At 36.2% G+C, this 12,816-nt stretch overlaps 1 protein-coding gene across 5 annotated transcripts in view; it reads left to right on the forward strand.

Moving 5' to 3' along the window:
• RBM26 (RNA binding motif protein 26) overlaps positions 1-12,816 on the forward strand; it is a 59,048-nt gene that overhangs the window by 19,904 nt on the left and 26,328 nt on the right. For 3 of the 5 annotated variants that reach the window (XM_014955506.1, XM_014955510.1, XM_014955507.1), the window contains exons 7-14: positions 630-869; positions 2,304-2,471; positions 2,824-2,964; positions 3,950-4,061; positions 4,841-5,000; positions 6,388-6,552; positions 10,078-10,209; positions 11,246-11,317. In XM_014955506.1, coding sequence (XP_014810992.1) covers positions 630-869; positions 2,304-2,471; positions 2,824-2,964; positions 3,950-4,061; positions 4,841-5,000; positions 6,388-6,552; positions 10,078-10,209; positions 11,246-11,317 — 1,190 coding nt within the window. The remainder of the gene's footprint in view (positions 1-629; positions 870-2,303; positions 2,472-2,823; positions 2,965-3,949; positions 4,062-4,840; positions 5,001-6,387; positions 6,553-10,077; positions 10,210-11,245; positions 11,318-12,816) is intronic. The other 2 variants (XM_014955508.1, XM_014955509.1) reach the window with 1 other exon arrangement.

The raw sequence follows: 12,816 nt of genomic DNA on the forward strand, positions 1-12,816 counted from the left end.
CGTTCCAATGTTTTACTTGCATGTAAAAGAAAAGAAGTAAATAAGTACTCATTTTTATTTATAAGTGTGTATTTCATATTTACATATGTATGTGTATATATATGCATATACAATACATATATGTGTAAATAACACTATTTTTTGCTCTTACATAATTGCATGAAACTATAGCAAAGTATTCTAATGCTTCCCAAAATAATTGCAAAGGAGAAAAAGGACTTGGAGTGAGTTTTCTCAAGTTGGAATTTTACAATATTAACTTCTAACTTTAATAGGAGTTTCTCAAACCCAGTGTCTGCACTTTTTACTTAGAAACACTGTGGTTTTTTTAACGTGATGACAACTAGATCTCATTCTTTGCTTCCACAGTTTGTTACAATTCAGTGCCAAATTAATTCTTCAAGAAAAATCTCCTATATTTATTCTGCTAAATGTTACTGCAATCTTCCTGTGTACTGACTGTTAAAATAAACAGCCAATTGAGTTTTCTAATATAAATTTCTGATGGTACACGAAGCTCTTAATTTACAAAGTACTGTATTACACAGAGAATGTCTCATATTTACTGTGAATCAAACTACAGCTGTTGAATACTAAGAACAATTTTTATTTTTTTTTTAATGTTCCAGAGAAGGGTTTCTGTATGAGAGGAGACATGTGCCCATTTGATCACGGAAGCGATCCAGTAGTGGTAGAAGATGTGAATCTTCCTGGCATTCTGCCCTTTCCAGCACAACCCCCTGTTGTCGAAGGACCACCTCCTCCTGGACTCCCTCCCCCTCCACCAATTCTGAGTCCTCCTCCTGTTAACCTTAGACCTCCAGTGCCACCACCAGGCCCCTTACCACCTAGCCTTCCACCTGTAACAGGTAATTTAAAAAAAACCCCTATTTTTTAGTAGAAAAGCCTGGGTGTTAATTGGGTTATGTGCAGTGCAAAAAACTGTGTTAAGAATGCCAGCTACGTTTTAGAAAGTTGTACTATGCTCTGCTATGGTATAGCTTACCTCACAGTGACTGGGCTTTTATGATAGTTGTTGTAAATTTGATTGTTGTAAAATTTGCATGTTACATGTGAATCTTAAATATGGAATAATATTTTAATTGTGTTTAAGTAAAAGCATGGCATGGCAAAACTCAATTCTTTGAGTTTTATAGGAGAAATTGTCTGAAACTGACGACTGTTGGTAAAGGGAAGAAGGGAAAATCCTGGAAACAACAAATACTGGGCACCATGTCAAATTTACACCTGAAAATATGTCATTTTCAATTAATTTTGAAACTAAACTTGTAACTAAGAAAATTCTCCAGCTTGTTTATTTTTTCATTGGAAAGTACTTTGGCTCAAGCACTAAAAATTACATGAGGACTTACGTGCCTGGTTCTCATTTATAAATCAGCAGTTTGGTATTGCGTTCCCTTGTGTTGTATAAAAAACAGTATGTTAGTTTTACATTATTATTCCTTTCTCTCTTTTTTTGTTAATTTAGATGTCCCACTTGGTAAAATTATTCAAGAACGGTTGATATTTGATAATGCTTGAAAGTTTCTTAAACTGCTTTCATTTCTGGTTATAGTATGTTTAAGTAAGCAGTGAATTTATTTTACTTCCTTTAATATAGAGAGTAACTGTATTGCTGTGGCGATCAGTTCTGCCTCACATGCTGTTTCCATATCTGTGTGGAAAGTCCAAATATGTGACTTTGTGTCTTTTTCCGAAACCTGGTTTTGCTAATGATTAAGTTGAAGGTCAGGCTTGATTGCCTGGCTTTGAAACTGTCACGTAACCTGTTGTAAAAAAAGTTAAACCAAACAAACAGAAAAAAACCCTCAGTTGTAAGAAAGATCCCTTTGGCTCTCCACCAGAGTTGTAGGTTTCTTCTTGAGTATTTGGAAAAATAATTTCAATCAGGTTAGTTACAGTCATCATAGAATATTTTTGTTATGCCCTGTTAAAAAATAGAATTTGTTTCTTTGAGAGGGTTTTGTAGAGCTTTAAAGCTCTTCTGTTGGTGAAGAGAAATACTGGGTCAGCAATTAAATTTTGCTCATAGAAAGAAGGTGTGAGGAGAAATGTTAAACTATTCAAATGCTTTTCTCTGTAGCCTTAAGTTCTGAGTCATTTGCTGGTAGGGATGGTGTTATATGAATAAATGGTAATGCATCGTGTCTGTATGCATGCCCTCCCACCCCCTTTATTTAAATAGCCGTAAAAAGCTTATGGAGCAATTTCCTTATGAGTTGAGTGTAATGCAAGTCTGGTGGATAATAACTGAATACGGTGTTTTTCTTTGTTTTTGACAGGACCACCCCCTCCACTTCCCCCCTTGCAGCCTGCTGGCATGGATGCTCCCCCAAACTCAGCAACTAGCTCAGTTCCTACTGTTGTTACGACGGGTATTCATCACCAGCCGCCTCCTGCTCCACCCTCTCTTTTTACAGCAGGTGTAGTACTGAGGCTTTGCCCACAAGGTTTGCTAAATAGAATAACGTTGATTCATATTATACTGTAGTTTTTTAGAGATTATCATTTTGTAGTTCCGGAGAATAAGTTTGTGTTATTTGCACTGTGACAGTAACTACAGTGACTTAATGTTTTTTTTTTCTAGCTTAGTTGAGAAGTAAAATTTCCATGTAAAATGTGTGTCTTGAATATGGAATAATAGTTTCAGTGTGTTTAAGCAGAAAATTTGACATGACAATTTTAGGATAGTTGTAACTCTTCCATTGTAAGTGTATCTTGTAATTAAATGAAATGTTATATTTGAAACCTTAGGGGTTTTAACTGCTATTTATTTTAATTAGACAATTTCTTTGTTACCAGAAACGTATGACACAGATGGCTATAATCCTGAAGCTCCAAGTATAACAAATACTTCAAGACCTATGTATAGACATAGAGTACATGCCCAAAGACCAAATTTGATAGGACTCACATCAGGTGATATGGATCTACCACCCAGAGGTATGCTCTCAAAGTTACACTTAGATTGAGGCAGTTTGCAGAGAATACAGTACTGGAAAACAATGTTGTGTTGGTTTTTTGTGTTTTTTTTAAATCTTAGTTAAATCTTCTCGAAATTTAATTGAATAGGAAATTATGCTCCTAGTTGCTTTGTATGTGCATTTTTACAGGTAAAATGAAATCTCTTGCCAGAGTATTGCACAGTTTACACTTGACTGTAATAACTGGTCACTTTGTTTATCTTCTATACAGAAATATGTTAATGTTTCTGTACCAGACTCTTAGGATGTTTTTTGCTGTGGAGAGGAAGGAGTCATTTTTATCTGGTAGCAGACAGTTCTGTATGACTAATCTTAACCTCATAGTTCCTATGTTCTGGGAAGAAGCAGCAGCATACAAAATGAGACAGGAAAAGCGATAAACCCATTTTTTTTTTTAATGTGGGTTTGTTTACATTTGTATGTATTTGTATTTAATAATATATTTTCAGTGAGGAGTCCCCCAGTATGATTCCTGTTCTTCAGCAAGAGCCACTCCTCTCTCACGCCATCCCTAAACCTTACTCTTAGGTCTTAGTGGTCTCTGGAGTACTGTACATTTCCCATCGTGACCATTTCTGTGTGTGCCATCTAATAGTACAATGGAAGTGTTAGTAGAAATGGCGTGAGCCTCAGAGTATTGTAGGGGACATTATGAATCAGTGTGTGTAGTCATCTTGAGGCAGATGCCTTCTGTCACACCTCTTTTGTTTTCCTTATGGATGATGATACTGTGACAAAATGAAAGCTATTAGCAGTTTTGATCTGTCACAGCATCTGTTGGTAGTCAAGAAGAAAAGTGACCAAGATTTGATCCAGTTTGAACAAGGATCATCCTCATTTCAAAATAAACAGTTGTACTTCCCAGTGCAAAGTCAATCTGAGCAGAATACCTTTTAACACAGAAAATACAAAAAATATTGTAAAATCTTTTTATCTGTTTACAGAAAAACCTCCTAATAAAAGTAGTATGAGAATAGTGGTAGATGCTGAATCCAGGAAAAGAACAATCGGTGCAGGGGATGGTGGAGTTCCTACAAAGAAGACTTGGTTTGACAAGTGAGTGATCATTGACGCAAGGTTGGCTAATGGTTGGGATTCCGTGGAGCTCTTTTCTGTAATGGGAAATATAGATAGATCTGTACAAATTGCAAGCAAGTTAAGCTGTGAATTAACTGATTGTACTAAAATAAGTCACACTATAAGAGTGGTCTGTATTTAACTGTCTCCTCTCAAAGGCAGTAGAGAGATAGAATCATAGAACAGTTAGAGTTGGGAGGGACCATAAAGATCATCTAGTTCCAACCCCCCTGCCATGGGCAGGGACACCTCCACTAAAGCAGGTTGCTCAAAGCCCCATCCAGCCTGGCCTTCAACACTTCAGTTACTGACAGAAAATACAGGGTGCAGTGCTTAGTGTCCAGATACACAGGGGTGACAGAAGGTTTGAGGGGATTTTTAAGAGATGGCTGGGACTGAGGAGAGCCTTGAACTGATAGTTATTTGAAGTGTTAGTGGGGAAATTCCATGGAGTAGCTGAGAGATAGTTTTTGGAAAGAAGCAGTATGGAAGTCAGGACTTGCCAACACTAGCAAATTATTGTGCATTATCTGGCAGATTTATGCACTGGGCTATGCTGAGAGTGTTGGTGGGGAAAACTGTAGATATATGGGCTATGTGTGCTGTATTCTTCTATGTTTTTCTAAAATAACTGTTTTTTCCAAGTCTGCAGATCTTTCTGTGTCTCATGCACACATGCTCCTATGTAAGCATATATAATTTAACGTTGCGTTTGCTAGCTTGCTATGGATTTCTGGCTTGATTTTTATTTGTTGCAGGCAAAATTTTAACAGAACAAATAGTCCAGGTTTCCAGAAGAAGATGCAGTTTGGAAATGAAAATACAAAACTTGAATTGAGGAAAGTTCCCCCTGAACTTAACAATATCAGCAAACTTAATGAGCACTTCAGTAAGTTTGGAAACTTAGTGAACTTACAGGTAAGAGTCAACAAAGAGAAGGCAGTGTGCTTTCAGTAGAGATAGTTGCTAACAGGACCATATCAGTTGATTTATAACTGGATCCCTGTAGCTTGTTTCATAAACATGTTCTCATTGTTTTTAATGGACCTGTAATACTGTAATTGAAGAAGCAGAATTGAAATGTTCTAGTCATCTTTTAGATTTTGAACAAATGTTTTCCTCATAGATACGACTTCTAAGATACAATGTTTACAACATTGAAAATTGATTGCAAGTGTTTTTCCTTCAACCCTTTTCTCAAGTTTGGATCTGATATCATAAACCCTCTGTATTTTTTTGAGATAAGTCATGAATCCAGAAAGCAGTCCCTGTGATACAGTTTCTTTCTGCTCCCATAGTAGTGGCAGTTTATCCCTTATAATTACTTTGTGGTGTGTCTGAGTGACCCACATTTATAAACAGAAGTAAGCAAACAATTAGAGAAAGAGACAATAGAGGTGCAAAGAACTAAGGCCTAACTTAGGTTGCTGTTACATATTGCAGGCTGTATGTGTGATGTCAGTATTTCATATCCCATCCCTGAGCTACTCAGTCCCATCTTTTCACATGTTTTGTTACCAACAAGATTCAGATCCTATGTAGTGTTCTTATGTAGGCTTTCTCGTTTGCCCTGAGAGGTTTAACAAAGAGGTGTAATAGAATATTTTTGTGTGTACTGATAGAGTACACAATAAACCTCCTGTGCCTGCCTGAACGCTAAGGGAATTTAAATCTCTTAATTGCTTTTAAGGCTTTCTTGAACCCTTTCTGTAGTTCACCAAAGAACATTGGTGTATTAGCAGGCAGTGTGATTCAGTAAGGTAAATAAAATTGTGTGTGAATATGTATAGAGAGACAGATACGCAGATCGATATTGCAAGCTGTGCTCTTCTAAAAGGTACAGTTTTTCTTCTTTGGAGGTGTCTAGAATAATATTTTAATGCTTAAAGGATGAAAACCAAAATGAACTTTGCTGTCTAGCTCTCAAACTAGATAGGATATTTATTAACAGACCTCTGTATTTTTTGGTAGCAATTTTCTTTACTTGGCGATGCTTTGTCTTGTCTTTTAAACAGCCATTCATATTTGCCACTAGAAATACTGTTTGACTATTTAGGTATTTTACTTCAGTTGTTTGTTTGGGGTTTTTTTTACTATTCTTAAAATTTATTAGCTTAATCTCAAGGTTTTTTTCTTGACACCAGGCTTTTCAAACAGAATAATGAACGGGAAGTATCTATTAGCTGACCCATATCAGGTTTAAAATGTAAACCTCTGAGCCTTGAAAGTATTGATTTTACAATAATCAATACACAAATGAAAATCCTACATGCAGTAAGTTTTGTTCTTCTGTTTTAAATCTTAGGTTGCATATCAAGGTGATCCAGAAGGTGCCCTTATTCAGTTTGCCACACATGAGGAAGCAAAGAAAGCTATATCAAGTACAGAAGCAGTATTAAATAATCGATTTATTAAAGTTTATTGGCATCGAGAAGGCAGTGCACCGCAAATCCAACCTACCACACAGAAGGTAGAGGATCTAAGTTTATTCTATCTGGAATGTTAAGTAAAATATAATCTTTTAACATTTTTTAAAAATATTCATAGGAAGTAAACTAAGTATTTTTGAAGTAATGAATATTTCATCTAATTCTTTTCCGAAAGTTACTCTTGAATTCTAGATTCTTTGACCTCAGACGCAAGGTTTAGGAGTTGATTAGCAAGTTAAGACTTTAAAGAAAGCCCTTCTGTGACTTACAGACAATTCCAGTCTGTTGTCATCTCATGTGAAGTGAGACTTCATACCACTGTCTGCTGGATAACATCTGTTTTGCTTTAACTAGCATAGGCTTTTGTGTTTTGTTTTTTTTCTTCTGGCGAGCATAAGAAAGACAGCAGAGTTACATTTATTTTCTTGGAGGGTAATCTCCATTTTCTTCCAAAAGGTGCTGGTTTTTTCCAGTCTTTTTCCTTTCCTGTTGAGCATGCATACTGCTACAGAAAATAGAAGTAGAATTTGTTTTACACAAAGGTACATGTATGTATACACAGATACACACACATACATATATGTAGAGAGAGGGGACGTGCAAGCGACAGTGTAGGAGGAGAGCTGCATTAGGAGACTGATTGTGGGGAAATGGATCAGGGACATTTTATGCTTTTAAGTGGAGAGGGACATGCTGATCTCCCTGGTTATCTGGTGGCATGGGAGGATGGTTCAAAGCTGCATCGGGGGAGGTTCAGACTGGACATGAGGAAGCATTTCTTTCCAGAGGGGATGGTCAGACGCTGCAGCAGGCTTCCTGGAGAGGCAGTCGGTGCCCAAAGCCTGTTAGTGTTTAAGAGGCATTTGGATAATACCCTTAATAATATGCTTTAACTTCTGACTAGCTCTGAAGTGATCAGACAGTTGGACTAGATGATCGCTGTAGGTCCTTCCCAAGTGAAATAGCCTATTCAGTTCTACATTTTTGGATTGAATTGCGCAGCAGAGCACCTGTTGGTGGTTGTTATGTGCGTACTAGAATTGGCAACTTTTTAAGAATGTGAAACAGCAATTACTGTTGTGAAGCTTAGATTCATAACCCATGACGAGCCAAATTGGATTTGTTAGCAGGCGTAGTGGTTCTACTCAAACATAAGAGGAAACTTGGATTTTCCCAGGTTGTGTAGGTTATTGGATAGAGTCTTATCAGTTAGCTCCGGGTGTAGCAAGTCCTTCTAAATACTTCTGTATCCTACTTCATTGGATTTGCTGTCAGCAGGAAACAACACATTCTGCACTTAAAAAGTATGAAGCTGGCTCTGTAGAAGAAAAGTTCATGCATATATAATAAACAGATGAGTTATTGGAGAATTCTTCCAGTTGCTGCTCTCAGGTTTTTAATTCCTGCTTTCTCTGGATGGCATATGTCACCATCACTCAGTGACTTGCTTTTCCATGGCAATCCTGCTGTAGGGCATTTTAACAGTTTCCTTTCTCTCCAATGCACTGCATTTAATCAACAAAAATGCAGTTTTAAGGACGCCTATCTCAGTATCTCCCCATAGATTTGAGTTTGGAATCAAACTTACAAATGTGATGCTTGATCTGAACTAGTGCTACTCAAAATGGTATTTATTTTCTAAGCTTGACTTACACCTCATCAGCCAGAAGAGGGCAGTGGAGTATGTCATTTGCATTCATAAAATTTACCTCTCTTAAGAAAGATAGCTTGAATAGTTAATGCCATCAGCTCATTTGCTGATTATGCTGTCCAGCTTGGAGTATTAACTGTGTATTTCCAAGCAAGTATCTGATCTGTACATTTGTTACTTTGCAAAACTTCAATTTTAAATCGTCTTAGGGTTTTTAGTGATGTTTCTAGCTTCCCAGCCCACCGTCTCTGGTAAGTTAACCTTGATGGTTTGAGAATGAGTTCCCCTTAGTACCAGGTGACAGCATTAAGGGTTCCCACTTCCCAAAGGACGGCCTGAAAGGCATATATCAGTAGACTACAGTTTGAAGTCTGTTATGGGCAATAGAGGGTGCACAATTACAGGAAAAAATTAAACAGGAAACCAGAATTGTAAGTGCAATGCTTTTATGTTCTTCTACCCTAAAATACAACAATTATCAAATTGTTGAGTCAGTAAAAGACAATTTTTAATTCATAAGCCTTTCAGGAGCATGAATGCTTCCCTTTTCATTAAAATTAATATTTGGTATCAAATCTACAAGTAGTACGGAAACTCTCTTTTACAATACTTCACATAGTCTAAGTATTTGAATTTCTGTCAAGATTTCAGGTGTGCTAATTAATTACAGCTGAATTAATTTTACCTGTATTTATAATGATTTCCAGACAATTTTTTATTTTTTTCTGTCAGGCACTAAAGACAAGCTTTTTAATTTTTTTCAATGTAAAATCATTTGGCTTTTAAGTTGTCCCTTCAGTAGTATCTGGTTCTGCACAATTTCTTGACCATTGCTGTTACCTCAGCAGGATTGCTTTGGAAAATTCTTAGTGTGGAAATTCTGCAAGGAGTGGAATTACTTAGTAAAGATGGTGGGAGTCAACCTTAATAAATTGTCAAATAAAAGGCTTCTGCCAGGAAGCAGAAATAATATGGTCTCTACATCAGTGGTGCATGAAACAACAGGTACTGGGCTTAAAAGGCAGTGCAGGAGATTTAGGTTAGATATTAAAAAACATATTGTAGCACTAAAGGATGTTGAAACACTTTTGCCAAGCAAGGTGATAGGACTCTTTCATTGGAAATCTGTAAGAGCGGGACAGATAGAAACTGTCAGTAACGGCTTAGGTATAGCTGACTTTGCCTTGGAGTGGAGGAATGGATTAAGTGACCTCCTGAGGGTCATAAATATGACAGGAAGCTTGCTTGGAAGCATATTTTTTTCATCTGAAGTGTTTAATGTTTTTGTCAAAGAAAAAAAAGATAAGATGTTAGCTTTCAGAGCATATCCACGGTAGGTTCAAAGATTAGCTGCTCTGTATTCTTCTTCCTTAGTTGCATGACTGCATGTCTCCATATCCTTCTTTCTTTCTCTGTTTTGTCCAACTTAAACACATAGGAGATGAAAAGCGACATACTGCTGTAAAAAGTGAGAGTCTTTATGATCCAAGTTTGTGTTCTGCTTTTCCATAACTAAATGAATGGTTGATGGTGAAAGATTTGTGAAAGGAATCGGAAGACAGCTTATTACTTTTTCATTCATTTCTAACAGGTGACAATTAAGATAGTCTAAGTAGACTTGATTCACAGAAATAGACCAGACTTGTTTGACTTGAGAGCTGCAAGTGCAAAATAAGACACTATTGCTATATGCACTACACAGATAGTCAATATAACATCCTAAATTTCATGAAGTGTTTATTTTTGCCATCAGGTGAAAAAGCCATTGAATGCTAGAAAGGAAGAAGTGTAAATCTAAATGCCTTTGTAGCAATTTTTTTGTATATTTATTGAACTACATTACTACATATTGTAGCAGCCTTTTGTTGTTAATAATATAATGATGTGCTTTTTTGGGGTTGGGGCGGTGTTACAGGTAATACAACCCTTAGTGCAGCAGCCTAGTTTACCAGTAGTGAAGCAATCAGTCAAGGAGCGATTAGGTCCAGTACCTGCAAGTAACATTGAACCTGCAGAAGCACAGAGTGCCAATACAGAAGTCACACAGGTATGTATGAAAATCAGTTGTATTTCTGTTACAGGTTCCATAGTGTATGATCGTAGCCATTACAGTCACTCATATAGTGCAAGTATACATTTACTACTTATAAGTGCATCTAATTTGATTGTGAGTGGTGTTTTCATACTCAGATTTTTCTCAGTGCAATGATACTTGGCTTTCTTACCCAAGCATGGTATTTAATTTTCAATATCATAGCTTTGTACTTAGTTTAGAAAAAAACCACAAAATACTCTGACAATATTTTGGAAGTGTTGTGTTAGATTGCAGTTTTCAGAATAAAGTTGGCTTCTGTCCAAAGAACTAAAAGCTATCCTTAGTTTAATATTATATATATTAAACGGCTAAAACAGTTGGAGGTGGATGGTCAGCATCTAAAAGTTTTTTCAATATTTGTATGTTACCCTCAATATAAGGAAGACTTAAAAGTGCATCTAGTGTGGCACTGCATAACCACAGTACCAATACGAATATCACCCCAATCTGGCATGTTACTCCCATTAGAAATGACCTCATAACCTTTAAATTTTCATTAGGTTAGAAGTATCTCATTATTAGTATTGTGCCACTACTTCAGTTTTACTTCTGAAAAGAAAGAGCACCACACTTCGGAAAACATTGGTAGTTTAAATTCAAACAATTCTGCAGTTGATGCCTACAAATACCAGATTATAAAACACAGAAACTGAAGTGAAATTAAAAAGGCCTATGTAGATAATCCTCTGCCAACTAGATTGTCATGGACTTCTTGCAGAAAGTATGTAGTGTATTCTTTGATTCCAAATTTGAGTTTATCTTTGTCTTCTCTAATCGAGTTATGGATGTATATTAACAGTAAAATCAAATATCTAAAATTCATTTTATCAAATACTTTAATATTATTTTTCTTGTTGCTCAAAAGTCTAAGGTTTTATTGGTTAAACATGTTTTTTCTAAATTCCTAGCATTTGGAATTACACAGGAAACAGTAAAATATTCATAAAGTAAAATATATTTGAACTATAATTTGGTTTTGTTTTCTTAGAATGTGACTAAATTATCTGTGAAGGATAGACTGGGTTTTGTGTCAAAGCCAGTTACTCCAACAACTGAAAAGGTAAGAGAACGTCTCATTCTCTTCCCCTCACATTTAACATAAGTAGAATGAATTTTATTATAAAATCTCTTGTATCAATATTAAGTCTGTTTCATAACATTTATACAAGTTTAGTTTTATGAAGCATAATATATCAAAACTCAGCAGATGGCTAAATAATTATTAGAAGAATAAAATACGTTGGGGCAGAAGCTGCTATTTTATGGGTTCCATCTATTCAGTCATGAAAATAACTCTATATGTTCCAGGATCCTGAGTTGTTAGAACAGTACAGAAATATATTTAAACATAAAATAAAATTTGACAGTAGGTATGAATCTATAGAAAGCCTCTCTATAAAAATGTTTTTGGGCTTTTGTGTCCCTTAAAAGGTAAACATTTACCCCTTCATTTGGTTTTACAATGTGCAGTACTTGTGAAAAGAGAAAAGTGGAAATTAGTTAAGTGTAGAAAGGACAGAGAGGTAAGGTGGGAAAGGTACCTTGGAGTGGTGGTTATGAGTTGTGTATTTTGCCCAGTGGTAGCAATTTTCAGGAGACAGAGCTGTTGATGTATTTAGTTTAGTAGCAAAGTTTGTGATGCGTGTTTACAGATCTATTTGGCACTTTAGGGGACAGGTTTCCCCAGTGCTTATAACGCTCATTTGGGAAGACTTTTGGTAGAAAGGCAGCAAGTTTAACCCGATAACAAGATTCCCCTGCCTAGGGGTATATCTTCCCTATTGAGAATTGGCTGGACCTGAAATGAATGAAGCATCCACTGCATTTTCCCTCTGCCTCCTTACAGTGTGGAAGTTAATGCATTTAGTGGAATCTCAACAAGTAAAATTCACTCCAAAGACACTATGCTGTACTCGGCATGCAAAAGTAACAATGTTTAATGTTGAGTTGTAGTTGTAGAATATGTCTCTGTGACTCATTTCAAGCCAAGCGGTCCACCTCAATACATTGATATTGTCTTCTTGCTTGTATTCTGTTGTTGGTTTTATTAGTTGCATTCTTGTTATCCTAAATTAGTTGCAGATAAATATCTTACTCTGTCTTCCTGAACTGCATTTTACATACATGCTGTCTGCTTACTTTAGAAATAGGAAGTCTGCTTGAGTTTGAATGGAAATACTTTTGAGTAAAAGGGTTGAGTTCCCTGAAACACTATTCTACAGAGAAAAAAGTCATGCTAAAATGTTGTTCTGCTGTGTTGTCTTATAGTACAGACTGAATGTGATTAGCTGCTAGGCTGTTCACTGGACTGGTTGTGAAGCAGCAGTTTCCTTTGTCATTTTTAGTAGGGTTCTGAGACTTTGTTTGACCTTTTCTTACCTGCTGCTGTCCCTTTACAAGGAAATACCTTGCTTAGTTTTCAGTGATATCATTCTATAAATCATTAGACATTAAAAGATTTGCAGCTGTCAAAAAGCATAGATGTCATGTCCTAGATGTTTTTCTGCTTCGGACTGAGTGCAGGGTTTGACAATAACTTTCCAGTAAGAAAGTAGGTAA

Source organism: Calidris pugnax, unplaced genomic scaffold (assembly GCF_001431845.1).
Source record: "Calidris pugnax isolate Ruff unplaced genomic scaffold, ASM143184v1 scaffold153, whole genome shotgun sequence".
Taxonomy (NCBI): domain Eukaryota; kingdom Metazoa; phylum Chordata; class Aves; order Charadriiformes; family Scolopacidae; genus Calidris; species Calidris pugnax.